Source organism: Lactuca serriola, chromosome 4 (genome assembly GCF_051521515.1).
Source record: "Lactuca serriola cultivar US96UC23 chromosome 4, Lser_US96UC23_V15, whole genome shotgun sequence".
Classification (NCBI taxonomy): domain Eukaryota; kingdom Viridiplantae; phylum Streptophyta; class Magnoliopsida; order Asterales; family Asteraceae; genus Lactuca; species Lactuca serriola.
Window position 1 is genome coordinate 55,584,519 of NC_136411.1, and position 27,957 is coordinate 55,612,475.

The 27,957-nt window shown below is 36.8% G+C and overlaps 2 protein-coding genes and 1 non-coding gene across 3 annotated transcripts; 1 reads left to right on the plus strand and 2 right to left on the minus strand.

Annotated features, from left to right (window-relative positions):
* Nucleotides 1–2,180: 2,180 nt before the first annotated feature.
* On the minus strand, nt 2,181–11,853 carry BRM (transcription regulatory protein SNF2). Its single transcript, XM_079038850.1, has 13 exons — nt 11,275–11,853; nt 9,501–10,688; nt 7,266–8,534; nt 7,077–7,189; nt 6,897–6,984; nt 6,642–6,821; nt 6,468–6,551; nt 6,192–6,395; nt 5,860–6,096; nt 4,283–5,773; nt 3,656–4,177; nt 3,308–3,553; nt 2,181–3,239 (listed from the first exon to the last, which is right to left on the minus strand). Exons 1-13 carry the CDS (start codon nt 11,437–11,439, stop codon nt 2,655–2,657), a joined length of 6,372 nt encoding a protein of 2,123 aa, XP_078894976.1. The 5' UTR covers nt 11,440–11,853; the 3' UTR covers nt 2,181–2,654.
* An 8,079-nt stretch (nt 11,854–19,932) lies between these two features.
* Nucleotides 19,933–20,021, minus strand: TRNAY-GUA (transfer RNA tyrosine (anticodon GUA)). Its single transcript is given in 2 exon segments — nt 19,933–19,968; nt 19,985–20,021. It is a non-coding gene; the product is annotated as a tRNA-Tyr (tRNA).
* Nucleotides 20,022–20,836: 815 nt separating this feature from the next.
* On the plus strand, nt 20,837–22,516 carry LOC145101616 (uncharacterized). Its single transcript, XM_079038851.1, has 3 exons — nt 20,837–21,271; nt 21,938–22,066; nt 22,157–22,516. The coding sequence occupies exons 1-3, from the start codon at nt 20,915–20,917 to the stop codon at nt 22,322–22,324; spliced, it is 654 nt and encodes a 217-aa protein (XP_078894977.1). The 5' UTR covers nt 20,837–20,914; the 3' UTR covers nt 22,325–22,516.
* The last annotated feature ends 5,441 nt before the right edge of the window (nt 22,517–27,957 follow it).

Consider the following 27,957-nt stretch of genomic DNA (forward strand, 5'->3'; position numbering starts at 1 on the left):
CGGAACCGGTACCGAACTGTACCGAATTTAAAAATATGGGAAGGTACTTGGTCCTCAAAATACATGAAATTCAGGAATCGGTACCGCCGGTACCGGTACTAGTACCGAAAACCGGTACCATTCCTGGTACCGGTACCGGTGATGTTAATTCGGTTCGGTACTCGGGATTGATTTTTGACCAAATTCGGTTCGGTACGGGTCGGTACCGGTTCCGTCCCACGCTCATCCCTATGAGCATCAACCAAAACACATGATGACTCATCATGTATCATAATGGTGCATCATGATGGCGCATCAGCCACGTGTAGATGTGGCAATTGTGTCGTGTCGGGTCGGGTCCTTGTCGTGTCGTGTCGAAACACTAACAGGTTGAAAGTGTTTGAGCTTAACCTGACCCATTTAATTAACGTGCCGTGTCGTGTCACCCGTTTATTTTCTTGTCGGGTTTCATGTTAGGGGTATACCTTGAAATATGTCGTATCATGTGAGGTTAAAAGATTGAGCATGTTGAAAGGGTAGGAGTTGAGTAGGCAGAATGGAAAAACAAGTAACTTGGAGGCAGAATAAATGAAGTTATATCAAGTTCAGATGACAAAATTGAAAGAGTGGGAGCTGGGGAGGCAGAAGATAAGGTTATGAGGATGAGAGAGTGGTCAATGGGACTCTATTGTTTAGGAGAGAATGGAAAAACTGAAAATGAAGTATTGATTTTGACTGCTAAGTTATTTCAACATTACAAAATGACTCAATTTGAAGGTTTTCTTTTACTTATGGTTTTGGTTTTGTATCTTTCTAGTTTATTTAAATAATTCAAAAACTTGCATTTAAATAAACGGGTCATTTCGAGTCATATTCGAGTTGAAATTCTCAACCCTAACCTTACACGTTTAATTTTTGTGTCGTGTCGTGTCAACCCGTTTATTTAAACGGATTGAAATATCTTACCCAAACTCATTTATTTCGTGTCGAGTTCGTGTCGGGTTTCGTATCGTGTCAATTTTTGCCACCTCTATGTGGAACATCATCTATGAGCATCTTCATTCTTCTAAGCAACATTTGAACAATCTTAAGCATCCTAGTGTACTTGATATCTGAGTGGCGCATCAGGAGCAATGATGGTGCACCATGAACATGAACCTTGGTGGAACATCATGCTCCATAATGGTGTATCCTCCTCTTGACTTGTGCATCCACCTCTTGAATGGCATATCTTGTCACTTGGTGGCATATCATGTCGCTTTGTGGCATCTCCTGTAACTTGGTGGCATATCATGTCACATCGTGACACATCCCATCACTTTGGCATATCAAGTCACTTAGTGACATACCCTGATTCCAAAGTGGCACATCCAAGCATAAGATAGCACATCTTGATCATAGATGGTGCATCCATGCACCAGGATGCTCCGTACCCCCGTGTAGAATATTTGTTTCTTTGTCAGGAGATCCATTCTCTTCGTAAGATGATTCATTCATTTGTCACATGCTACATGAATCACAAGTGCTCAATTGAATTCCAAGTGCTCTATATTGGACAAGACTTCATACCCCTACACACGTTTAGTGTTTAAACCTTATGACATGATACATTTACTAGGTTTAAACCTTAACCTTCTAACTTAACACAAATTTGAGGTGAAAATAAATAGGTTGACACAGCATGATATGTTAAATAAGATGGATGGATTATGGTCAAGTTCTCTCAATAAATTTAATATTTGTAACTCAACAGGACATGTTTGTCAGGTTTATAAAATGGGTGTCTTTGAATGATTTTCACAAGATGTTTGCATAAAATTGGGCTTGAAAATTTTCACAAATTTAATATTTCATCTTTTCCCTCAAATATGTAGTTGACTGCTGCGGGTCTCTAAAAGCATAACCTTGCTAAAAGGAAACAAATTAGTTTAGCTATCAAAATAGAGCCGTGTAATGTATCCCTTGATCTCTCTCTTTGTCTCTCTCAATCTTGATCCAAATTTATCTTCAACGAACTGTGCCCTTAATCTTCATTTACTCCCATTCCCCTTCGGAAGGAGAATGGAGTGGAGATAATATGCATAATTAACTAGACCAAAGACCAAAGTGAAAGGACAAATTTGCAGTAAAATAACGCTTAATATGCCAAATTAGCTAGCTTGAGATTTACAAAAGCCAAAAAAAAAAATGACAACCAATGGTAACAGCAAATCAATAAGAGTTTGCAACCAAATATAAAAGAGCATCAAAATACAACTAAATTGAAGTTTCGAAATCAGTACCATTGTAAATAAATTTACGCATTACACTCACATATGTGTGTATGGACAAGGAGGACGCGGAACAGCAGCCTAGCAGGTACTGCAGTTGCATTTTATTTTAATAGTGATTTTTAGTCATTGACTCACTCACAGTGAGTGTGGACACCCTCCCCTCACACCCTAAGGACACAGATAAAAGATTGTAACACATACAAGAGGGGCTTATGAAGGAGACTGGAAATCAATAAACACAACATAGCGCATTACAGTTCATCATTGATAACAAAGATGAAAGATCTTGTGAGAAACAAGTAAAGTATATACCACTATCCACATTAACCTTCAAAACCAATATAGCCACCCCACTCCACCCAACTTGTAACATTAACATACACACTAACCTGCAAATCATCATCATAGTTGACTTGGCCGCCTCTTCCCTGCATCTGTCCTCATTCTCTTAACAGGGTTTGCCCAACCAACATTAGCTTGTTGACCAACCAGTTGTTGACTTTGACCTACCCCTCTACTTTGACCCTGACCTTGAACCGGGCTCCTAATCCCCCGAGCAATCGGCGAAACAGGACCACCCAACCCCCCACCATTCCCAGGTCTCACCACCCCAGACTTCTCTCTGTCCTTTCTCTTCTTTTTACATATAACAAGCTCACCTGGATGGGTCAACACTCTAGGACCAGGTTCTTCCAGACCATGGGCCGGGGCTGGGGCTGGGGCTGCACCCCTACCGAACCGTGTCTCTCTACTCGGGATGGAGTTGGACCCACGTGGAACCGGCCTTGGGGGTAGACTCGGTTCGGGCTCGACTTCCATCATTGGTTTTGGTCGCTTGGGTGGCAGCAACCCTCTTGGAGATGAGGAAGAAGCCATGGACCCAGAGAAACTCAGTGCACTCCTGGCTTCTCGGAAATCCGTATCTGGAAATGCAATCTTCATTATATCGAAAAACAAATCATGCACTTTCCTTGCTTCGGACCTCACCTGTTTATCAGAATTAATACAATCAGACAAGTCAGTCAAAATTGGTCAAACCAGTTAAGGCTTCATACCTCATGGGAAAATCCAAAATACTGCATTCCGCCTTTTAACATAAGCTGTACATCAGCTATCAAATCCATAACTCCATTGTAGTCCAATCGGTCAACACGAATCTCAATCTTCCGTAAATCAAGAAGATTGTTCCCGACACTGCCCCCAGGACTTCCGGTTCTCTTCCACAAATCAGTAAGCAACGGGATAATTTGCTGCCCTTCCTTGTCAATTCTCCTCTGGATCTTTGTGATCACATTTTTACACTGCAAAGCAAGATAGTCAGTCAGTCTCAGTCATCAGTCAACATAACATATTTGACCAAGATCATTGTTATTGTTAAATGTTAATGTAATACTAATACATACCCTTCTCTGGATAGCCTCAGTCATGATGGGTCCACTTCCATTCTTTACTTTCACTTCCGAGTGCGAGTGCGAGTGCGAGTGCGAGTGCTCAGCATCTGAAGGTGTAGATATGGGATTAGGTCTGGTTGGTTTCCCAGGAACATGAAGATTGGCCTTGTTTGGAATTTTCCGGTTAGCCGGAGGAGTTCGTTTGGCCTTCAACGAGGTCGAAGAGTTGCTAAGATGATGATCATTCTTGTAAGTGTTTTTCTCTTGAACCATTTTTTGTTCAGGCTGAGTATTATGCATCTGAGTCTTCCCGATGCCATGTAGTCTACGGTCAGCTTGAAAGGAGTCAACACGAAGGAGAGAATCAACAGCAAGCCTCGGTCGAACTCGAATACTACGTTTCCGTTTTATTTTTGGTTGTAACACCTGTTCATCTTCATTTTCTTCACGATCATGGTTCAAACTACCAGATCGTTGAAGTTCCATATGCGATTCTCCAGACATGGCAATCTCCCCTTCTTCAAGATCATCATGCTAGTTGTTGCAATTTTTGCATATACAAAAAACAAAAAAGTTAGACACTACTATGCAAGTAACATGATTTTCTTTCTTTTTAAGTTTTTGATAAAAGAGGCATACCAATCTTTTGGAACGAGGACCTGGCCGGGATTCTAATGCAGAAAGTGAACCGAATTTCTGGGAAGAAATAGAAGGCACTGGTACTGGGATTACTCGTCTGCTACCTGAAGATGATCCAGAAGAACCAGATCCTTGTAACCTATGATTGTGTCTAGTACTAGGATGATACTCGTCATCTTGTGTGGTGGGTACCTCATTAATGACAGGTGTTTCATCGTCCTCTTCAGAATCACCCCCGTTGACGATCTCTTCAGATGTAGCTTCAGAGAACTCCTCTATGTCATCATCTAGTTCAGCATAATTCTTCTTCCCTTTATATCTTCCCCTTCTTTTTTCATTAACATCAGACGCCATATCACTTGGTTCCACACCAATATTATCCGTGTACAAAATGTTTTTAGGTGGTTTTTTAGACATACGCGCAACTGTAGCATTCACTTCCCGTGTACCGGCACGGAGCCATTTAGGTACTTGATCGTATCGGGTCATCTCTTCAGCCCAATCGAATTCCTCATCCATTTGATCAAAAAGCTCAACTTCCTCTTCGCTTCTTGCAATCATTCGGTTGACTTCTTGTAAAGAGGGGACATCATGTACAGTTTCTTGATACCTCTCTTCATCTTTCAACAGTGACTCCAAAGTTGACCGTCTTTCTTCGTGTGTTGTTCTCTGGTCAAACCTTCCCGCATTGATGACTTCATCAGCCATATCGATTTTGTATTGTTGGATGTTGTTTCTTATGAGACTCTCGATCGATCCTATGTATCGGTCTTTACCCGCCAGGTCATCGTCCGAGTCGACACTGCCTCCGTTTCTGAAGTTATCTTCCTTTTGATGACTCGAGACTTTATCAACCACAGCTTCCATGTAGATGACTTTGACTTCCCGTGTTTGACCAATACGGTGGGCCCTAGCAACCGCTTGTTCTTCGTTTTTAGGGTTTGGGTCAGGGTCGTATATGATCACGGTGTCGGCTGTTTGAAGATTTAGACCACGTCCAGCTGCACGAATGCTCAGCAGAAAAATGAAACAATCCGTGTCAGGGCTATTAAAGTCAACAATTGCTGACTCACGGTCTTCCAAGCTTGTTGTACCATCGATTCTTCTGTAGACAAGTCTACGCCACTGTAAATATTCCTCCAAAATGTCTAGAAGCTTTGTCATTGTGCTGAAAAGAAGTACTCGGTGCCCTGTTCTTTGAAGCTTTATCAGGATTCTATCAAGCACCCATAATTTCCCACATGATCTCACAAGAAAGTCCTTGGAGAAATCGTTGAAATACGGGTAGTTAAGTAGAGGATGGTTGCAGGTTTTTCTGAGCTCCATGCATCTGTTGTTCAATGGCTTGAATGTTTTAGCTTGGTACATTGAACTCTTTTGAACCTTTCGTTTCTCGTCTTCCGGGTCGACCCGGATAGTACCCGTGGCCTTTATCCAATCGTATACCGCACCTTGGATAGCCGACATTTTACATCGTAACTTGATTGAGATCTGTGATGAATTATTATTTTTATATTATGCCAAACAGCAAAGAGAAAATTTGGTGGTGTTTTTATGAGAATGAATGAAAGATTTACCTTTGGAGGAAGTGAGCCTTCTACATCTTCTACACGGCGCCTGAGCATGAAAGGCTCCAAGATTTGATGAAGCCGATGGATAATGATGACTTTTTTCTCGGTTTCCAACCAATCATCTTCATTGTGGGCGACTTCTTTTTGAAAGGGCTGTGAGAACCAATCATGAAAAGCTTTCTTATTGTCAAATACTTCAGGGAGTAATAGATTCAGTAATGACCACAGCTCTTTCAGATCATTCTGCAAGAGAGGAAAAAATACAGTGCTTATTAAACTATATCATACTATGGTCAACATTCATAGTTTGACCAGACAGAGACTTAACATTAACAGACCTGTAAGGGGGTGCCTGTGAGGAGAAGGCGCCTCTGGCAGCGGTATTTGTCAAGGTCACGAGCTAAAACAGATTCTCTATCTTTCATTCTTTGAGCTTCATCGATGATTATGTACTTCCAGTCAACTCTTGCAAGTTTTGCACGGTCAAACATGATGAATTCATAGGTTGTCACAAGGACATTGAATTTCATAGCACAAACCTCCTGAAAGCAAAAGAATATGTAAGTAAAGAATTTGAAATGGGAAAAAGAAGAGAAGCTATGAAGAAATCTTACTTGAGAGAATAATTTTGATCGTTGATCTTTGTTACCAACATAGTAAATGCAGGACACATTTGGCAACCAAGTATGTAACTCACTCTGTACAGAAAAATCAAGGTTATACAAGAACAAAAGAAAAAACTTATTAACAGGAAATTAATCAAGGTTAAGTCAAGTGAGTGAAGCAACCTTCCAGTTAACAAGAACTGCATTTGGAACAATTATAAGATGTGGGCCATAATTGCTTTTGAACTCCATCAGATAAGCAATCAAAGCCATAACTTGTACAGTTTTCCCAAGACCCATTTCATCTGCTAATATGCCATTCAACTTATTGTTATACAATGAAAGCATCCACTGCAGTCCAACCTGGAAGGAAATCAATTATAGTTTTAGATAAAAGGAGAGCATAAATCTATCTAATGAAAAATAAAAGGGACATACAAGTTGATAGTCACGTAAAGTTCCTTTCCGCAGCATTGAGGGTTGCCGTATGACCCTTTCACTCACAGCATGTGCAAGAGTATAATATCTGTTGATAACAACAACATGAAGCAAAAGATTTACAAAAACCATCTTATTAAGTTCTAATTAATCATCTAGCAATAATCAAAAGGAGCTTACTTGCTGACAGAAGAACTATCCTGAGGTGCATTCATTTCAGAGAAACGATTTCTTATTAAAACTTCTTCCCTCGCACATGATGCTGCAGCTCTCACTTCTTCTTCAGATAAACCCTTTGTTTTTTCAATAAATTCACAATCATAAGTTACATATGAGATGAAAAATCGTAAACACAAAAGTAGAAAATACCTGAGCTCTTGCTGCTACAGATGCAGCATTTGCAGCCTCATCTACTTCTTGTTGATTCTTGGCAGCTGTAATTTTGCCTCCAAGTTTATTTAAATAATCTTCTGTCTGAGACAAAAACGAGGAAAGAACCTCATATCTCTCAGCAGCTTCACCCGGAACACTAGTTTGTTGTTCCATAAGAATCTCTCTATACCTCTCCACATCGTTATTTTTCAAAGCCTCCATTCTTTTACTTCTATCGTCATCTCTATTCTTTGAGAACTCCCTCAACATCTTCTCATGGTACTTAGCAACACCCCTGTTTCTAGAAGTCCGTGCATCACGGATGGCCCAGTGAGATTCTAGAAGCTTCTTACGCCATTGGAAGATTGATTTCAATTGTTTTTCCCTAATCGCCCTCTGAGCAGCTTGCACTTGTCTGTTGAGCTCCATACGTTGTCGCTCACATAGTCTAACAAATTTCCTATATGGTCTATCTGGCATAGCCATTATTTCTTGTTGCTGTTGATCAACTTCATCTCTTACACGTGCTTGTACGTCTTGTAGTCTGAGTTTCTTTTCCTCAATTTGTAACCTCAAAACAAGATCTGGCCTTATCCTTTTTCTCTCTAGATTCAAATCCAGCAAACCGTTAATCTTCTTTAAATTCTCATCTCTCCTTTTGTTAACCACTTCAGTACCTTCCTCAAGAAAAAGATCTTTCACATCATATGCTAGAGATAGATTGTTATTGTTGTTGAGCATCATACTTGATCCGAAAGAATCGTGTTTCCGAGTGAAGAAAGGAAAGTCAAACAGTGGACCATGGTACTTTCTAGAAGGGCCAGGATCTTTTGTTTGAGGTGAGTTCCCTGGTTGTGAAGTCAATCTAGATTGGACAGTTTCAGGGACAACATCAGGTCCTGAAGCAACTGCCTTACCCTTGTCTGTTACACCCTCATTTGCCTCATGTTCCTGTTTAGGAGGAAATGCAGTAATTCTCTGTTCTTCTTTTGCAGGGGGAGGAGCCGATGGAGTTTCCTTTATTATAGGTGTGGCTTGTGCATTAACTGTTGCTTTATCCTCATACGCTTCTCTTTTCAAGGTGTTCATTCCAGCAGACATAGTCACAGCTTGAAGATCCTTGTTATTGGACTCCACAGGGCTTCTAACTGAAGCTCTATCATGGTTAGCTACTACAGCAGGGGAAGCCACTTGTTGCAACTGTACTTCAAGGGGAGGTGGGGCAATAGCTTGTACTAGTTCACGAGGCAGAGTTCTATCTCCTTTCTGCCATCAAGTCAAATCCATAAGTCCACCAAAAAAAAAAGAGAATTGTACCCAAAAAAAAGTAGCCTGAGGGGTTATTTCTTTTCTTTTTTTATCATTAAGCCCATACAGATAAAGTGGTTGAATGGGTAATGATGTATATCTGAATAAAGTGTTGTACTGAATGAACCGTCGGAAAATGAGTAAATGAACATTTTACCCTTCTGTATAGAAAGGAGGGTAAATAACAGATGATTTTATTTAAGAACAGTTCTAAATTAGAGTTTACTTTCTATAAATAACAATACAGATGATAATATATTTAATTACAATAAGATTAGCAACTTAGATTGATCATGAAATTTAATCATAAATACTATTAATAGTAGTTTTAACCGGACATAGTAGTTAAGAATTGTTTTGATTGTGAATAAACTTCAACTCGAACAAATATGTTGACCTAAGAAGGTTTTACACTAGTTTTGATCTTAAGAAGCTATTAGACTTCAGTTTTCAAAGATGATTATAAGAAAAATATCGTTAAAATAATATTTTAATACAAAGTAAAATGATTTTGGAGGTTGCAAGTGTTTGAAATGTTCGAATACGTAAATGAAAATGGTCTGAAAATTCAAATTCAAAAAACCATTAAGCAAAGCTTTTTCAGATCAAAACTAATGTAAAACCTTGTTAGGTCATCATGAAGGGAAACATGAGAAGAGTTGTCTGGAGGGAAAAAAAAAAAGGGGGGGGGGGGGGGGGGGGGGGGGGGGTAAATAGGTAAACAAGTAGTGTCCAAATACATTAAGCCAAGTTTTTTGCTTAAACCAGTAAGCTATTCTGTCCGAATTAAGTCAAAAAACAACAGTGATATAAATAGTTGTCCATATTACGTGCTTAGCCCATTAAGCTCATTAAGTCGGAAAGAAATAACCCCTGAGATGATAAATGAAAAATATATTTAAAAAAAAAACAAGTTTTGCAAACCTTTATACGCCTGAAAGCCAGAATCTGGGCTTTGAGAACATGTAGTTGCTGCTTTGTAAAGCCTGGGTGTGGTTGGCCTTGTGGTGTTTGTTGTTTCTGAGATGTTAAAGGGTTTTCCAATCCAACACCATTAGCTGAAGCTGCAGGAGGCTGTGGAGAAGACCTATTCATCTGCTGCCTAGCATGCTGTAACTGCAACAGATGATCTGGACCCAGGCTCATGTTAGCAGGTGACTGTGGGGGAGGCATAGAAGACACTCCACTGCCAATACCATTATTGGTGGGTTGCCTAGGTGGCAACTGGTTCATGTTCTCCCTCCCATGAATGGGGAATTGCTGACCTTGACCTTGACTTGCATTTGAGGTTGAACCCAGATGACCAGGTGACATTGTCTGCCTTGCTTTTGTAGACCCTGAATGCCCAGACACATCACTACGGGGAGAATTTTCGTTTGTGAGTTGTGGAGAGGTGACCTGTTGTTTTGACATGGAGACCTGTGGGCTCATGTTGCTTTCGTTGACTTTTTGTTGACCAAGCATCTTAGACTGCATGAGTGGCATTAGTTGCGCCATCAGATTAGCATTTTGAGGAAGTGAAAGATCAATGTTACGTTCAAGAGCCATAGCTTGCATTGCCTGCAGTTGAGCAGCCATTGACATCTGGCTGTTTCCCATATTATGGACACCCTGTTGAGCTTGTGGGGTTTGCATAGGTCTTATATTATTCCCTAGGGATGTGGGAATTGCAAAATGTTTCTGATTCTGATTTTGACTTTGACTTTGGTCAGAAACTGTCTGGTGGCCTTCCTCCATTGGCTGCTTCCCTCCAAGGCCAAAATGGTCAGGTGGTTTCCCCATCATTCCCATTTTCATTTGCTGCTGGGCTTGCATGACAGGAGATGACTTCTGTTGGGCTTGTTGGGCCTGTTGGGCCTGTTGGGCCTGTTGGGCATGGAGGGCATATTGCATGTAAGCCTGCTGCATTGGATTCATCATGTGTTGATCAAAACCCTGTCTCATATTCTGTCCTTCCTCTTGCCCATGCTGCTGAGCTACACGTTGCATTTGCATAGAGCCAGAACCCGAGGCAGCACCACCTCCTAATACTCCTCCTTGCCGAATTCCAGATTGATAGGCTAATAAAGCTTCTCTCCCATCAGGGTTTCGAAGTAACTGTTGTTGCAAAGACTGCATAAACAACGTACACACACATCAAAACCATCTGGATTAAATCTTCGCAGAGCAGTAACATAAAAGTACTCAAAAAAGGTTAAAAAGTTAGTGGCGAAGTCAGATTAATAGGACACATTTGTCCACGGGTGCATTTCAAAATCTTTTTCTTGGGAGTAGAAAGAAATTGCAGATTGTTTACAGACCTAACTCTAGCTCATTTAACTTAAGAAATCAAGTTGACAAGACACTTTAAGTGAGTACAGTAAGATACCACACCAACTTTTAACATAGTTAAATATTATACTTCCAAGACTGATTACCTCGTTCCAGCTTTAAACAGAGAAGCAGAGTTAAAATGGTTGAAACACAGACTATAGGTTTGTTCAAATATAGTATCACAGCCGAACAAAGTTAGTATCTTCTGTGGCTAATTTGGTAGAATATGATGACTAGATCAGTTCTATTAACAATTTGAACAGAGAATAATGACTGTGTGCCAAAATTTAACTTGAGCTAATCTAAAGAATCTTCCAACTGAGTGTGCATTCAGTAGCTAATATCAGTGATCAAATCACCACAGCAAGAAAAAAAAAACCCTAACCTGTCTTTGCTGTTGATGCTGCTGCTTCATCGGATCAAACCCCAAATGGGGCGCGGACACTGCTGAAGATGAAGAAGACGGCGATGCAGATGAGGACGGTGGTCCGGGCACCATGTTTCGCCCATGGCCACCCCCTCCCTGCTGAGCCCCACCACCAGATTGCATGCAAAAATTGTACGATATCTTCTATGAGTAAAAAGGAAAAAATAAATTGCAAAACATAAAAATCGAACACCGTAATTAATCCAAATCCTTCCAAATTAACGCTGTCGTTTAACCCTTAACGATCACTCAAGTCTCAACGCCACTTTCCCTCTCTAAAATACTAAAATTTTCCTTTCCCGAAAAAGAGAGAAAAAATCGACAATTTGGCAGAATTTCAGAAATTGTTTTTTTCGCACGAATCAGATCGTGTGGGCCACTAGTGCGATGGATCTTGAAGACGGCGAGCCACCGAAGTTACCGGAAGAATCATCTGATTTGCGCGCAGGCTCTCTTTCTCTCTCACCTAGTGGTGTGTGGAGATTTCACGCCCAATTTCATCAGTCAAACCCTAGAACTGTCTAATTTTTACCCCATTTATTTCTGATGGTTTGCGTGTAGGAGGAATATATTGCTCTGAGCTCTCTTTTTAGATGGTCCCACAATATTTGGTTAACCAAGGTTGGGGTTCCGTAAACTCTAGTTAATTTGGCTGGGTCCCATCAATTACTATACTTTTTCTTGTCTTAAATGGGCTGGCTCGAATACTTTTATCATGGTTTTTCATTTTTTTCGTCTTTTTATCCTTATAATTATTGTTTTTATGTATTTTTAATTTACTTATCCCAAACCTAATGCATATTTATAACTATTAACTTTTAATATTTATCATTATCTTACTATTTAATATATTTTATTTATTCTATTACCTTGATTTTCGTGATTTAAAAAAATATATTATTTTTTGACCCTTCATTTAAGATGTATTTTATTATAAATAAAAAAGTTAATCATTGATAATATTTTTTTAAGATATTTTAATAAAAAAACCATCTCAGGTTTATCTCTGATTTTATAAATCCTTTATAAATTTTACTTTTTCCAATTTATTTTTGCAGTATTATATATATATATATATATATATATATATATATATATATATATATATATCTTATACAAACTTTTTTCGCAAATGTTTTATATATTATTCCATAACTTTTTTAGAAAATAAAATAAAATAAAATAACTTAACTTTTTATATAATCTCTTTAAGCATTTTTTAACCCCCTTTTAAAACTATTTTATATCATTTTTGAACTATTTTTAACATATTTTTATCTTTTCCAATTGATATTTTTAAACTTTTTTATAATTTAGGAATGTTGAAGATATATATATATATATATATATATATATATATATATATATATATATATATATATATATATATATTGGGAAAACAAATAGAAAATAAATTATCAGGACAACAAATACTTAGGGGGTGTTTGGCTTAGCTTCTTAAAGCCCAAAAGTCCTTTTTGGAAAAGTTATAAAAATTCAGGATTTCCTGACTTTTCCAAAAAGTTGATTTTCCTTGTATAAAAACTCAAAAAGTAGTTTTTAAAACTAGTTTACCAAACATTTTTTGTTTTTTTTCTTTTCAAAAAGAACTTTTGGCTGTGAAAAGCTAAGCCAAATACCCCCTTAAACCAATTATAAAATGACACATGTGTTTTACTTTAAGATAAATATATAATATGGTAGTTTTTTCAATTAACCATCGTTGTCAGTTTCTTATTTTAGTAAATCATACACAAACTTCTTATAATAAACCACTAGGTGTGAGACCCATGTATTACATGGGTTTATTTAAAAAAAATTAAATATAAAATTTTAACAATTTGAAAACTTTAAATTTATAAGAAAAATAAGAAATTTTTTGAATTATTAAAATTAATGAGACTTTAATGCATTAGATATATTACATATATAAACCATTTTCTAATAAATACCTTACATATATATTACCTTATATATTAAATGTGGATTTTAATTTAATAAAATCAAAAATACAATAAAATGACAAGTGGAAAATAGAAAATTTTAAAATTTCTAGAAAATGTCATGTGTCCAAATGAATGAGAAGAGGACATGTGGCAAAGTCATTTTCATTTATTAGGATAGATACGAAAATTGTTAGTAATTTATTCTATTATTTCATATTATGGAATCTAAAATTCGTAGAATTGTTGAAAAAAACTTGGATAAAGTTTGAAATCTTATATAAAAGTCAGGGATAATTCTTGTAAAAGACATTTTGGAACTTTTAAACATTTTTCAAAAACTTGTAAGAAATCATCCATTTTAAATATTTTTATTTATGTGTCAAACTTTTAGGTACTGTTGTTACGTTTTTACAACCTTTCTAGGTTGTACAGAATTTAAAATGATATAGTTTAAAAAGACTTATAAAATTATTTATAAATGCTGTATAAAAATTGTAAAAAAAATAAAAAAAATTATATAAAAATGTTTATAAAGTTATAAAAAGTTTAAAAAGATTGTAAAAAGGTTTAAAAAATATAAAAAGTATTTAAATAATTTGTAAAAAAAACTCCTTGTTACTTAAAAATATATTTTTTTAAATAATAAATAATTATGAATAAAAAATAAAGTAATATTAATTATTATTTAAGAATAAACAAGTACTTGTTAGTTAATTACTAATGTTGTTTTTTAAATAAAAATTAATCATTATGATGTTTATTTAATAAATTATAAAAAAGTGATGTTTGTTTGGCTGACCTTATATTCAATATTTGAATCAGAACGAGTTAATTTACACTTTAAAACCAATATTATTGAAATCTTGTTGTCACTTGTAGCTTCTAAATACTTATTTGTGAACATTTCAGTTAATATCCTATTTAAAAAAAATATATTATATTTTGATAATGAGTTGGAAATATAACTTTTAGTATTTCTTTTATATAAAGAAAATACTTATTTGTGAACATTTCAGTTAATATCTTATTTAAAAAATATATTATGTTTTGATAATGAGTTCGAAATATAACTTTTAGTATTTCTTTTATATAAAGAAAGAGATAATGCAACAATGAGAAAAAGATAAGCATTTAAAATACGTTATGGTATAAGAATCATCTAAAATATGATTTTTTTTTTAATTAATTTAAATAATTTATACCTAAATAATAGTTGGTGTATCATGGATTGTTTAGCAAATAAAACAAAATAAAACCTAGCAAGTTTATTAATATTTTGTAAGGTCTAACTAATGCAAACCAAATCATATCAGATGTGTTTTGTACGCAGTTTTTAAAAGTGTTTGAGAGATTTTAAATTTTAGCTTTTAACAAAACGTTTTAGTTTATACAAAAATCTCCGTTTGGCAGTACGAGCGTTTAGTTTTTACTTTAAACAGAACGTTCTAAATCTAAAAACTACTCCATGTAGCGTTTAACAAAACGCTACTAGGTTTTAAAATCAATTTTCATAACTGCTCTTAAAAATATATCTATATACTTATTTATTTTTAAATAATTGTCCTTCAATGTAATTTTACATGTTTCAAAAACTTCAATCTACATTTTTTTAAACAATTGTCCATAATTGATTTAAGGGCAATGCAACAAAAACAAAATTGTGCATGCATGGCATGGCTTAGTAATAGTAAGAAACTAAGAATTCATTCATGCCGTGAATTTATTATAAAATTAATGAATTAATCATAACATAAAATATGAAGATACTAGAATATTATTATATTTTAAATAAGTTATGGACCTCCTTCCTCCAAACTCCTAAGGGTCATATGAGGCAACAACATACCAAAATCGGGTCTTTCTATTGACAGGGGGTATATGAAGTTAGGCCGGAGAAAATGGTTCGACACGTCTTATAGGTATTCACCGGCCTGAGCAGTAGGCAGCTCTTGAGACCTTGAGACAGAGATTATGTGAGGCTCTGACCCTACCAGAGGTTGTTGAGTATTTTTGTGGTTTACCGTGATGCGTCGATCACGGGTTTGGGTGCAATTTTGATGCAGCAGGGTCATGTGATCGCTTACGCTTCGAGGCAGTTAAAGCCTCACGAGCGAATTACCCTACGTACGATTTGGAGTTGGGGGTGGTGGTGTTTGCCCTCAATACTTTGCGAAATTACCTCTATGGGGTCCGTTATACTATTTACATGGACCACAAGAGCCTGAGGTATTTGATGGATCAGTCGATTATAATTAGCATACTTACATGTGGGGGGTGTAATAGTCTTAACTATACTTATTATAGTTTATCATGGTTAATCGTAGTGGTAATAACCCCTTTTGTACATGTAATACCTTTAGTAATGTGTTTATTATGTAAATGCATCATAAACTATATTTGTCATAGCTTACCAAATGTTTGTATGTAATGGATGTAAACTTGTTTATATCAATTTATCATTTACCATGCTTAATATAGCAAATATCCATTTGTTAACTGATGAATGTCTATATAACAAGACAAAATAACATATATGGTAATAACATATCTTCACATGAAGGTACACACCTTGCTCAACAAGTTACAAGGCGTAAATGAAATTGAAAACATTTTTCTAGTATTACCATTTCTAATATGTTTTTAAAAAATTCATAGAAAAATCATTAAGGGTCCAAATCAAAATCCATAAATTCTGGGAGTTTGGAAAATGAGTCTAGTTTGTTCATAAATTTTATTATGATTTTTAGTGACCTCCAACTTGTGTGAAAAAGTCCATAATCACATACTGGTCCAGATTCGTTCTTGAAATGATAGGCAGTTTTGTAAAAATCCCCATAAATTGTAGAAAAATTGTATGGAGATGTGCAAGTAGTCATTTTAAAGCTAAGAACTTGAACTATTTGAACCTAGTACAATTTTGAAAACTAAAATGTTTAAGTTGCCCAAAACAGTCCGTGAGTGGAGTCTAACTTTTCTTATGAAAGTTGTTGAATGAATTTCGTTGTGTTCTTGTTGTTTTAACTTGTATCCCCCCCCCCTTAAAACTTAAGAAAACATGAAAAGATATGGGTATGAACTCACCTTATGTGATTTCAGGTGGATGAATGTCGAAGAAGAGAAGTGTTCAACTCAAGAACACTTAGAAGGTTGCCTTGAAGATTCGAGAATCTAACACTAAAATGATGGAATTTGTGTAAGCAATCCATGATTGGAGTTGAAGGAAGTGTAATAATCATAAGGACGATGAAGATACTTACCAAAAGTAAAAGGAAAGCCTTGGAAGTCTCGAAATTGAGGGAGAAGAGTTGAGAGAAAAGTGTTTGATCTTTTGGTGGGAATAAGAGAAAATGAGTGAAGTGAGGAGAGAGGGTGGATGTTCCAGCTCTAAGAACATGGGAAATGGCTGGAAATGATGAGAAAATACATTAACATGACCTAGGTATGGTGGAAGGAGTGTGGCTGGTCATGGAGTGGGTGTGGGGGTGGCTGCTTGTGTCATAAACTAAAGAAAAGTCAACATTCCACCTCTTGTACTTCACCCACTCTTTTTTTGATAAGATTTATCCCAAAAAACATGATTAATTAATAAATATGGGGCCTTATATGTTAAAATAAAGTTTTGGTGAAAATCCCGCGTTAAAATAATTAAAAACGGGCCTAAAATGCAAAACTAGTCGAAAACCGGATGAAATTGGCCTACCTGCGAGACCTCTCGGTTTTGGGCCGAGGTTCGATCCTAAAGCTGCTGGGCCCGAAGGCAAAATGGAGCGAAAGAGGCAGGAGGTGAAGGCGAAGGTAGGGTTCGGTGCTCAAGCGAGGTTCGGTCCAAAGGGACATTCGGGTTCGGTTCATGGCAGCTTTGGTCCTTCAGCAGTTCAGTCCCTATAGGGACCTTCGGTTCTAAGAGGGTTCAACCCTTAAAGAGGGGTTTCGGGTCCTTAAGCCCATTTTACCCGTTTTTACCCCGTTTTCAAGCGGTTTTTGACCCGGTTAAGGGTCGAGATACCCGAAATGATTATACAAAGTTAAAGGAACTTTTGAGAGAGATTTGGGAGAGATTTCACATACTTGGAGAGATTTCTCATACTTAGAAAGATTTGGGAGAGATTTCACATACTTTGAGAGATTTCTCATACTTGGAGAGATTTAGGAGAGATTTCACATACTTAGAGAGATTTGGGAGAGATTTCACATACTTGGAGAGATTTCTCATACTTGGAGAGATTTGGGAGAGATTTTAAATATAGAGAGATAAAGTGAAAGAGATTGGGAGAGGCTTCTTTTGTGACTTTTTTGAGTGCTTGGCTCCGCAACACAAGGTACGTAAGCCCCGTTAAGCCATGTTTAAGGATCTTACACACTCCCAATGAGTATGCAACATTGTTTTATCGGTTTGGTTCATTACTTACCACAATTTTAGGTTAAGGAAATATAGGTATACAAACTTTCCAATTGATGATTTCTCATTAGAATAGCGATTTGTATAGTAATTACCTAACGTAAGCCCTAGTACACAAGGTTTAATTGAGTCGACCGGTTTGACTTGTTGACTTTAGTTGACTATGACTTGACCGGAAATTGACGGTTGTCACATCTCCCCCTGGATGTTTGAGGTTTTAAGCTTATGGTATTAGAAAATTGTCATCTTTGGCATACTTGATTGATGAAATTAAATGTATAAAGATCTGGTCAAATGGAGAAGTCGTGCAAAAGCAAGTGTAGGCATCATAAATAGTATGGGATTGTTCAAAGTTCATATCCAAAAAAGCTGTATCACTTAGAACATTTATTCAGGGAAAGGGGAGATGATTGCAACATATGTTTTGATTGAGATATCTTATGAAGTTTTGTAGCCTACTATTGAATCATATCATAGAAGCAAGGTAGCTTACATACTTGCAAATCATGTTATTTTCACTTCAGGCCTGGTAGAATTTGAAAATTAACAATCTTTTGGTGAAATTTGTCATAGAGCTTATTATGATGCATGACAGGTGTTTGTGGAAGTTCCTGAAAAATAATCTGACCATACCATGTGGTATTCATTCTGTCAGATTTACTAAAATTTTGTGTTATTTATTTGTCACGTAAAAGCATTCTCAAAGAATATTATTCTTACATGATTTGATTCATGGCAGTTATTTTCGTAAAATGTCTAATTTCATTGATGATCAAGGGCTTGAAGATTAGACGATGGCTGAACAACTGTCACCGGTCTTCACAAAGGAAAGAGCTATTCTTCTGATAGAATAATCTACAATAGAATGATATGAGTATATGTAATAATATATTCTGCTAGAATATTCAGGTCGAATAATATACAAGGTTTTGTTTGTTATTAGCGAGTATTTCATTGTCATAGACTATTATATAAAGTTTTTACTTTTAGAAGAATGTAATGAAGATTTTGAAGTTGTATCCAAACATATGTTAGTAGTCGGTGTTGGCATTCTCATAGAATATCATTCTAATAGAATCATGTATCCTGAAATTCCTAGAAAATATGATCCTACCAGAATGTCATTCTAATAGAATGAAATCGGGTTTAATTATAAAAATTACGTTATACTTAAAATTAAATTAAAGTAATTAAAAAAATTAGAATTCGTAAAAATTAGAATGTCATTTTCTCGGAATGTCCGAATTAAAAGAATTATATTTGTAAAATCGGTTTTTTAAAATTAATAGAATCTATGATCCCTTAAAAAATGCAATTTTCCTTTAATAAATCTATATTAATTGACTAAATTACCGTTGTAATTAATTAAGATGATATTTTTCAATTATATTTAATTCAATAATATATATTAATCACTTTCTATAAATAAGTAAATTTGATTGACCCACATTTATGCATACAATAACACAATAGATACTCTAAACAAAATAACCTAAGCACACACACACACACACACACACACACATATATATATATATATATATATATATATATATATATATATATCTTAATTACCTTATAAAACATTTTTGGTCAAATGCTGAATTTTAAGTCGTACAAACATACAATGCATTTGTACAATCAATTTATGCATTACAAAAAGAGTAAAGTACATATGGTCAACAATTGAAAATGTCAAATCTCTTATCCCCTATTTTTAGGCTATTTTGACCCGGTTCATTCCTTATCTCCGTATTTCTCCAAATCTCGCAATTTCTGTTCACAAATCTTGGATATATATTGCTGACGTTTCCATTTTTAGGGTTTAATTCATCTTTCAACATTCAACCACCATTGTCACATCCGTCGCTTGACGTGGGTACACGACTAATGTGTATATATATATATATATATATATATATATATATATATATATATATATATATATATATATATATATATATTTCCTTTCATTTTTTCCAAACACATTTGGTAAGTCCATCAAAATAATTAAGGTATGTTTTAAATACTTTTTATAAATAAATTGTTGTGAACTTTTAAATTTTAGATGGATCAAATGAACAATATTTACATTATGCAACCTAGCATCTCCCACTCCTTATGACCTTAACATAAAATGTTGATTTTTATTTACGAAAAGTAAAATCTACTTTGTAGTAAGAAAAGTCACCACGCCGTTTTTCAATAAGATAAATAAAACATTCAAAGCAAGTACACGAAAAAAAAAATGCTGATTATTTAAAAATTAGTTCCGACCTGCCGGATTCGAACCAGCGACCTAAGGATAACAGCATTTAACCAACTACAGTCCTCCGCTCTACCAACTGAGCTAAGGTCGGCTTGTGTATATTTTGCATCCATTCATTATTTTTAGTTTTCTTTTTTGTCTACTAAAAAACCAATTCGATGAGGCGATGATCTGAAAATTACAACTTCCAAGTTTAACTTTTAACAATTTGTTTTAAAATTTTAATAATGCTGATTTTGATTCAAAATCTTTTTAATTTTGTTATTGTTAAAGGATTGTATCATTATGAGGCAGGGAGTTTATTAAATTCTGTATTCAATTGAAGTGTTTGCATAAAAAAGTGATTTGCCTTTTGAAAATTGTATATGACTTTTTGTTATAAAGTATTTATAACTTTTTTATGTAATATAAAAGACCAGTGTAATTTTTAATAGATCAGATGATTTTTTTTTGAACGGCAATAGTTTATTCATGCAAAATATAGTATTTTTTATGCATACAATAATTTTTCTGCATTACAATAATAACGTTGATATAAAACTTGATCAGTTAGAAAACGAGTCGTAACGTTGATATATGCTAACATGATCAATCCAAATCTGCTAAAAATGTTCTTTCAAAATCAATGATGAATCCAAATCTCTGAGTGGCAAGAAGGAATCTACACTTTTTCAAAATCAATTTTAAAAATCACAAGTTATTTTTTTCTTTTATATAACGATGTCATGGTGAAAATATAATGGCTTAATCTAATGTTTATTGTTTAATGGAGTGAAGCAATGAAATTTTATTTTATTTTATTTGGTCATTAAATTGTGTAGTCCCACCTAAAAGGGTGTTCATATACTGGGACTTTCCCAGTGCTAATATGCGCCAAGGGTGCGTATGTGAAGACTGCTTTCAGTTGGAAAAGCTGTTAGCTAATATGTATGAGCAGTATATATATAGAGAGACCCATATCACAAACAGCAGACAGCGAAATCAATGGCGACTCATACGAGATTCGCGGCGGCGCTGGTGGAGGTGGTGTCTTCTACGATCCACATCCGTCTCCTACTCATCCTTATGATTCTAATTGTATCTGGAAACACCGGCGTATTAGGCGGGAAAAATGCGAGGATTCATATTCCTGATGAACTAGATGATGTGGTGGACGACGAGGAGGATGAAGCGTGGAAGGAATGGGGACGGAAGAAGAAAGTAGCAGAAGAGCCGTTTGATCCGCCACCGACGGATTTCTCGGAGATGGACTTGGCTAAGATGCAGGATGAGATGATGAAACGTCAGCACGGACCGTCATTTGGCTTCGTTAAGCTTCGGTTTGGCGTTCGGCGAACTCCGGTAGCTTGATTCTTCTCCTCTTTGATAATCGATAAACTGCATCCGCATTCCAAGTTTTCCCTATAGTTACCCTAGAAGAGCCACGATTTGTTTTTGAATGATCAAATCCGTTATTTTCTCAACTTCAAGAAACTGATATTAAACCTTCTTTTATCAATTATCATTTATAGGAAGTATTTAAAAAATCTTAACTAGCATAAAAAAGTCAAAATGCAGCTCTTGATTCTTCATCTTTCACAGGCTAGGTTTTAGATCTAGAAGTCTAGAACCAGAGTTTCACTCAAATTAGACTGAACAATGCATGTTGTCAACAAATATAATCCTTAATTGTTTCACTGTTCATTGCTTACCTGTTCAGTAGAGAGCAGAGACAAGCAACCTCTTACAGCCAACAATTTTTTCACAATTTGTATGTCCTGGAATAGAACTCATTACTTTTGTGGATTTTTTCAGCAATTGATGCATTGATTTTTGGGGTGGCTGTTTAGATTGCAAAAATCAGAGTTAGGTCGTACAAATTAGTCAAATTTAGAGAAGCAGACAAGGGTTGCCCTAAACTTACTTAGTATTGATATACTATTACTTATTATTATTTTGATTGATTAATCGGCTGATTTCATAATGGATGGATGGATGGATCATGATTTCATAATTCATACTTTGCAGGATATGATAACGGAAATTGCAATGAAATGGAGCAAAATTGCAAGAACAGGAGCCATTGAGGTGAAATTTATGGGTGTTGATGTGAGCACAATCATGTTCACTCTGGAAAAAGGCCAAGACACTCTAGAGGTTGGTTTTTTCAAATTCAACCATTTATACTATACCATGTTTTTTGTATTTTATTTCATTGGTTAATTTGTGTTTTGATTGATTATTCAGTTGAAAGAATTTATATTAAGTCAACCAGAGGCATATGAGATTAAGATTGGGGATCGGCTTTTTCGAAGACCAGGAGATCCTTCATTTGATGATGTTTTTGCAGATGACTACAACAAAAAGAACAACATTCATCCCTCAATCCATGAACATGAGAAAGATGAATTATAATTAAAAGTTAAAACCTAACTCTAAATATTCTCCTTTGGAATTTCTTGCTAGTTTCTGCAACATTCATCCCTCAATCCATGAACATGAGAAAGATCATTTTTTTTTTGTCTAATTAACTTGGGATTCCATGGGTATAAACGATCGGTTGTTTTAGATTTATGCTATAGTTCACAGATAACGATTTTTCCCCAATTGATTAATCATTCTTTTACTTTTGCATTAATTTGTTAATTTGCATAACAATAAAATAAAGATGTAGAACATCTCCAACTCAACACCTGATCTCATTTTTACACCAAATCTGGTATAAAAATTGTTCCAATCAAACACAAATTTCTACACCAAAACGGAATCATATTTGTTTTCCAAGTTTCTATTGTATAATTTGGTCATTCAATCTTGAATTTTATTCATTTATAGTTTATTATTTGTATAATGGCATTTCATATGTAATATTTGTTACTTATGATAAATATAATTTGAATTGTTGTTAAATTACGGTATGTATTGAATTTATTTTATTTTCAGAACTTATTAAAAAGTTAATGTGAATTAATAATTTTAAAACATATTATATAGTTAAATAAAACACATATATACTTGACGTATATTATATTTTATAAAACATATAATTGTATAATTATATAATCTACAAACTTAAGGAAGTAAAAAGAAGATTGGTTAAAATTTGGGAATAGAAGCGGATATATAAATAAAAAGGGTACTTTTGAAAATCTGTATAAGTTTGTGAAAGTTAATGAAAAACTCTCTGTTGTAGATACACCAGAGTTACAATGATATATATATATATATATATATATATATATATATATATATATATATATATATATATATATATTACATGAACACCCCTCTAACTAATAAATAACTTACATGAACATCCCTCTAACTAATAGACAAAAACAGAATGGTACAAGAACTATATTTGTCTAATATCCCCCTTCAAGCGAATCGGTGGCGGTCCAAGGCGAAGCATGTGACGAAACTATTCAAACTGTTGTCGTGGAAGGCTCTTAGTAAAAATGTCCGCTACCTGAAGCTTGGTAGGAACAAACATGGTAACAAGTTTCCCAGATACAACGAGCTCACGAACAAAATGGTAGTCAAGATCGATATGTTTGGCGCACTTATGAGACACCGGGTTTTGTGTGAGAAATAGGGCACTCTGATTATCACACAAGATGGTCAGACGACCAGTGGGAAGAAAGTGAAGCTCACACAACAAGTGAGTAATCCATATGAGTTCAGCAGCAGTGTTAGCCATGGCTCGATATTCAGATTCACAGCTGGAGCGAGAGACCGTAGGCTGCTTTTTGGCGCTCCAGGATATAAGATTACCCCCCAGGAAGATCGAGTACCCATAGGTGGACCGACGCGTATCCAAACAACGAGCCCAATCCGCATCAGAATAACCAACAAGGGTCGTAGATGTAGGTCTCGAAAAAGTTAGACCATAGGAGAGGGTGCCCTTAACATATCGGATAAGCCGCTTGACCGCCTGATAGTGATCAATAGTAGGAGCCTGAAGAAACTGGCTAACTTGATTCACGGCATAAGAAATATCAGGACGGGTAATGGTCAAATATTGCAAAGCCCCAACAAGAGAACGATAATGGGTCGGATCTTGATAAGGTGTACCAGATGTAACAAAAGAGACACTCGGGGATAGTGGGGTCGCCACGGGCTTCGACTCAAGTAGGCCAGCACGGGAAACAATAGCATGAACATACTTGGACTGACTAAGAAACAACCCGGACGAAAGACGCTTGGCTTCCAAACCGAGAAAGTAGTTGAGGTGACCAAGGTCCTTGATCTTGAATTCGGTGTGAAGCTTGGAGATAAAAGAGCGAATAACAGCCGTGTCGGAGCTTGTTAGGATAAGGTCGTCCACATAAATGAGTAAGTATAAGAGACAAGTACCACGTTGAAACACAAATAAAGAGGGATCCGCACGACTGCAAATGAACCCATTTGCCACAAGAAAGGAGCTTAAGCGATGAAACCAGACCCTAGGAGCTTGTTTGAGGCCATAAATGGCCTTGTTAAGCTTGCAACCATGATTAGGGAAACGAGGATCCTCGAACCCGGGTGGTTGCCACATATACATCGTATCGGACAAGTGGCCATGAAGAAAGGCATTGTTGACATCAAGTTGGTGGAGCTGCCAGTTATTAATAATAGCAATAGTCAAGACAACCCTGACTGTTGCCGCCTTCACCACCGGGCTAAAAGTATGAGAAAAGTCGAGACCGAGAATTTGACTAAAACCTTGAGCAACATGGCGTGCTTTATGTCGATCAATAGAGCCATCGACTAAGTACTTGGTCCGAAAGAGCCAACGGCACCCCACTACATTCGTGTTAGCAAGACGGGGAACCAAAGACCAAGTGTGATTTTGTGAAAGTGCATCCATTTCGGAGCGCATGGCGTCAACCCATTTGGAATCCCTGAGAGCCTCAATATGCGTTGTCGGGTCAGCAGAGGCAAATAGAGCAGCATAAAGCCCACCATCAGATGTATGAGAAAGGTCCGCCCAATGCCTTGGTTTAAAAATCCCAGATTTTGCTCGAGTGGTCATAGGGTGCCCGATAGGAGCAACAGGAGCCGGTGCCGATGGAGCAGAGGGCGAGGGTGCAGCAACGTTGACATCGGGTATCGACAAATCCGAATCCGAACCCGATGCAGGTTCAGTGTCGGAGTCGTGATCAGAGTCTGAGGCAGGCACTGTAGAAGCAGGATCAGGTTGGGGGGGGGGGGGGGCTCGACTGGTGATGACGACATGGGAGGATCATCGCATACAGTACAGGGAGCTGGAGGCGAGGCCGTTGGAGCAGGATTTGAGACAGCAGTGGGCACGGACACACCCGAAAAATCATCCAAAAAGGAGTGAAGTGGTAAATTAACGATTGCGGTGTGTGTGGCAGTGGTGTCAAAAGGAAAACACAACTCATCAAACCGAGCATGGCGTGTGATGTAGATGCGCGATGATCTAGGATCAAGACATAAGTAACCTTTGTATTGGGAGTGATATCCAAGAAAAACGCAGGGAATGCTCCGTGGAGACAATTTATGAGGTCAATAATCCCGCAAATAAGGGTAGACCCGGCACCCGAATGGACGAAAATTATCATAAGATGACACCCGACCAAACAACATCTCAAAAGGCGAACAATAGCCAAGAACTTTCGAAGGAAAGCGATTAATAATATACACCGCGGTGCTAAAGGCATGAACCCAATAAGAGGCGGGTATGTGACCATGAAACATCATGGCAAGGCCCGTTTCAATTATATGACGATGCTTGCGTTCGGATCGTCCGTTTTGTTGCGGGGTGTACGGACACGAAATCTGATGAAAAATGTCACGCGAGTTTAATAAGCCCTTCACATGATAGTTTAAAAATTCCATACCCCCGTCACTTTGAAAAACTTTAAGCTTGGTGGAAAATCGATTTTCCACAAAAGTGAGAAATGAGACGAAAACATCATAAAATTCTGATTTGGCCTTGAGTGGATACAACCATGTAAAGCGCGAATAATCGTCCACAAAAGAGACATAGTAGCGATATGAATTAACCGACGAAACGGGTGACGGCCACCATAAATCACAATGCACCAAATCCAATATATGTAAAGCACGTTTATTATTATTAGAAAATGGCAAGCGACGAGACTTAGCAGGTTCACAAGGAGAGCAAATATTTGGTTTTGGCAACACACTAGAAACAGATAAAAGTCCAAGTTTATTTAACATAGAAATAGTGTTAAAAGACACATGTCCCAATCTGGAGTGCCAAAGTTCAAAAGAGGCACGCGGCTTGGATCCGGCAAAAAATGCATAAGCTTTGGGAGAAGTGGCTAGAACATAAAGCCTACGATCACATTTTCCTTGTGCTAGGACCTGCTTCGTTGTTCGATCCTGAATAAAAAACGATGAAGCAGAGAAAAGAACATCCACAGGATTATCACGTGTTAGTTTACTAATGGATAATAAATTTTTGTTGAGGCAGGGAACCACCAAAACATCCCGCAAGTGAATACCATTAGCAATTTTGGAAGAACCAATACAAGAGATTCTGAGTGTATTACCATTTCCAAATTGCACTGAAGAGTCACCACCATACGGCTCGACATTAGACATCGATCCGATGGAAGACACCATGTGATCGGAGGCGCCGGAATCAACAAACCAATCTGTGCCGGAAGGAGTAACTTGGCACTTGGCTAGAAAAGCTTTGGCGAGATCAACATCACGCATGGGTGAAGGGGACGCAAAAGAGTGAAGTTGAGGGCACTGGTTCGCGTAGTGGCCATTTTGGCGACAAAGTTGACAATGAGGCGGCCCGCGTCCACGACCGCGACCACCACGAAACGAGCGACCACCCCGACCCCGACCACCATTCGAACCCGAGGAGGGAGTGGCACCGGCAGAAAAAGCAACTGAGGGAGTGGTGTCGCCGTGAATAGATTTGAGAAAAATTTCATGACCCTCGGCCCTAGCCAACAAATTGCGAAACCCAAAAACAGTCCCGGAAGCACGGATGGCGGTGGAAAATTTCTCAAACGAGGCACCGAGACCGCAAAGAAACCAATGGGTTTTGTTAGTTTCCTCCACCCCTTGACCAGTGGCAGCAAGTTGATCACAAACGGACTTGAATTTTCGGCCAAATTCTGAAACGGTGGAGGAACCCTTGGTAAGATGACGTAGTTGATCACAGAGATTTTGGGCACGCTCTAAGGAGGAGTTGCCATAGGCGGCTTCAAGGGCTACCCAAATGTCACGAGCTGTTGAGAGGCCCACAATCTCAGAAAAAGCTTTTCCTGTGAGAGAAGCTTGAAGAAGAATAACAACCCTTTGATCGGTAGAGACCCACTCTGCCAATGCCGGATTCAAGGTCGGCTTGTTATCAACCAAAATGGAGGGCGGTGGGGACGAAACGGAGCCGTCAACATGACCAAGAAGTTGCTGATGTTGTAAAAGAGGGATCATTTGATTCTTCCATAGAAGGTAATTGGATGAAGAAAGGTGAATGGTGATGAGATGCAAGATGGTGTTCATAGAGAGAGAGGAAGCATCGGAGTTAGACATGATGATGAAGCTAAAGGGTGAGGAAAGTTGATGGGTGGGAGAGGAAGAAGAAGAGAGGGACGGTTTTAGAGGGAGGGAAAAAGAAGGTTGGGAGTTACAAGGCTTAATACCATGTGAAAGTTAATGAAAAACTCTCTGTTGTAGATACACGAGAGTTACAATGATATATATATATATATATATATATATATATATATATATATATATATATATATATAAATTACATGAACACCCCTCTAACTAATAGACAAAAACAGAATGGTACAAGAACTATATTTGTCTAATAAAGTTTGAAAAAAAACCTTTTTTTAATGTTTAAAATGTTGTAATGAATTGAAGATGAATTAGTATGTATATCAAATAATATCATTTCGGTACAAAAATGATAAAACGGATTAAAGACGGTCGAAGGGTTGATCACTTGATGTTAGAATATATACACGTATGGTTGATCATTTTTAAAATTTTGAAAGAAGGAGATTAAATAAAATCATGATTTTTTTGATAGGAATCAATTCAAACAC

Bases quoted from the DNA above. Each gene is read 5' to 3' on its own strand.
- BRM (XM_079038850.1), bottom strand. From the start codon at position 11,439: ATGCAATCTGGTGGTGGGGCTCAGCAGGGAGGGGGTGGCCATGGGCGA. The intron at 6,552-6,641 runs GTTGCTTCACTC...TTTTCTGTACAG, and splicing joins CAGTTCTTGTTAACTGGAAG to AGTGAGTTACATACTTGGTT. The intron at 3,554-3,655 runs GTATGTATTAGT...CTTGCTTTGCAG, and splicing joins CTGAGGCTATCCAGAGAAGG to TGTAAAAATGTGATCACAAA.
- LOC145101616 (XM_079038851.1), top strand. From the start codon at position 20,915: ATGGCGACTCATACGAGATTCGCGGCGGCGCTGGTGGAGGTGGTGTCT. The intron at 21,272-21,937 runs GTAGCTTGATTC...CATACTTTGCAG, and splicing joins TTGGCGTTCGGCGAACTCCG to GATATGATAACGGAAATTGC. The intron at 22,067-22,156 runs GTTGGTTTTTTC...TTGATTATTCAG, and splicing joins AAGGCCAAGACACTCTAGAG to TTGAAAGAATTTATATTAAG.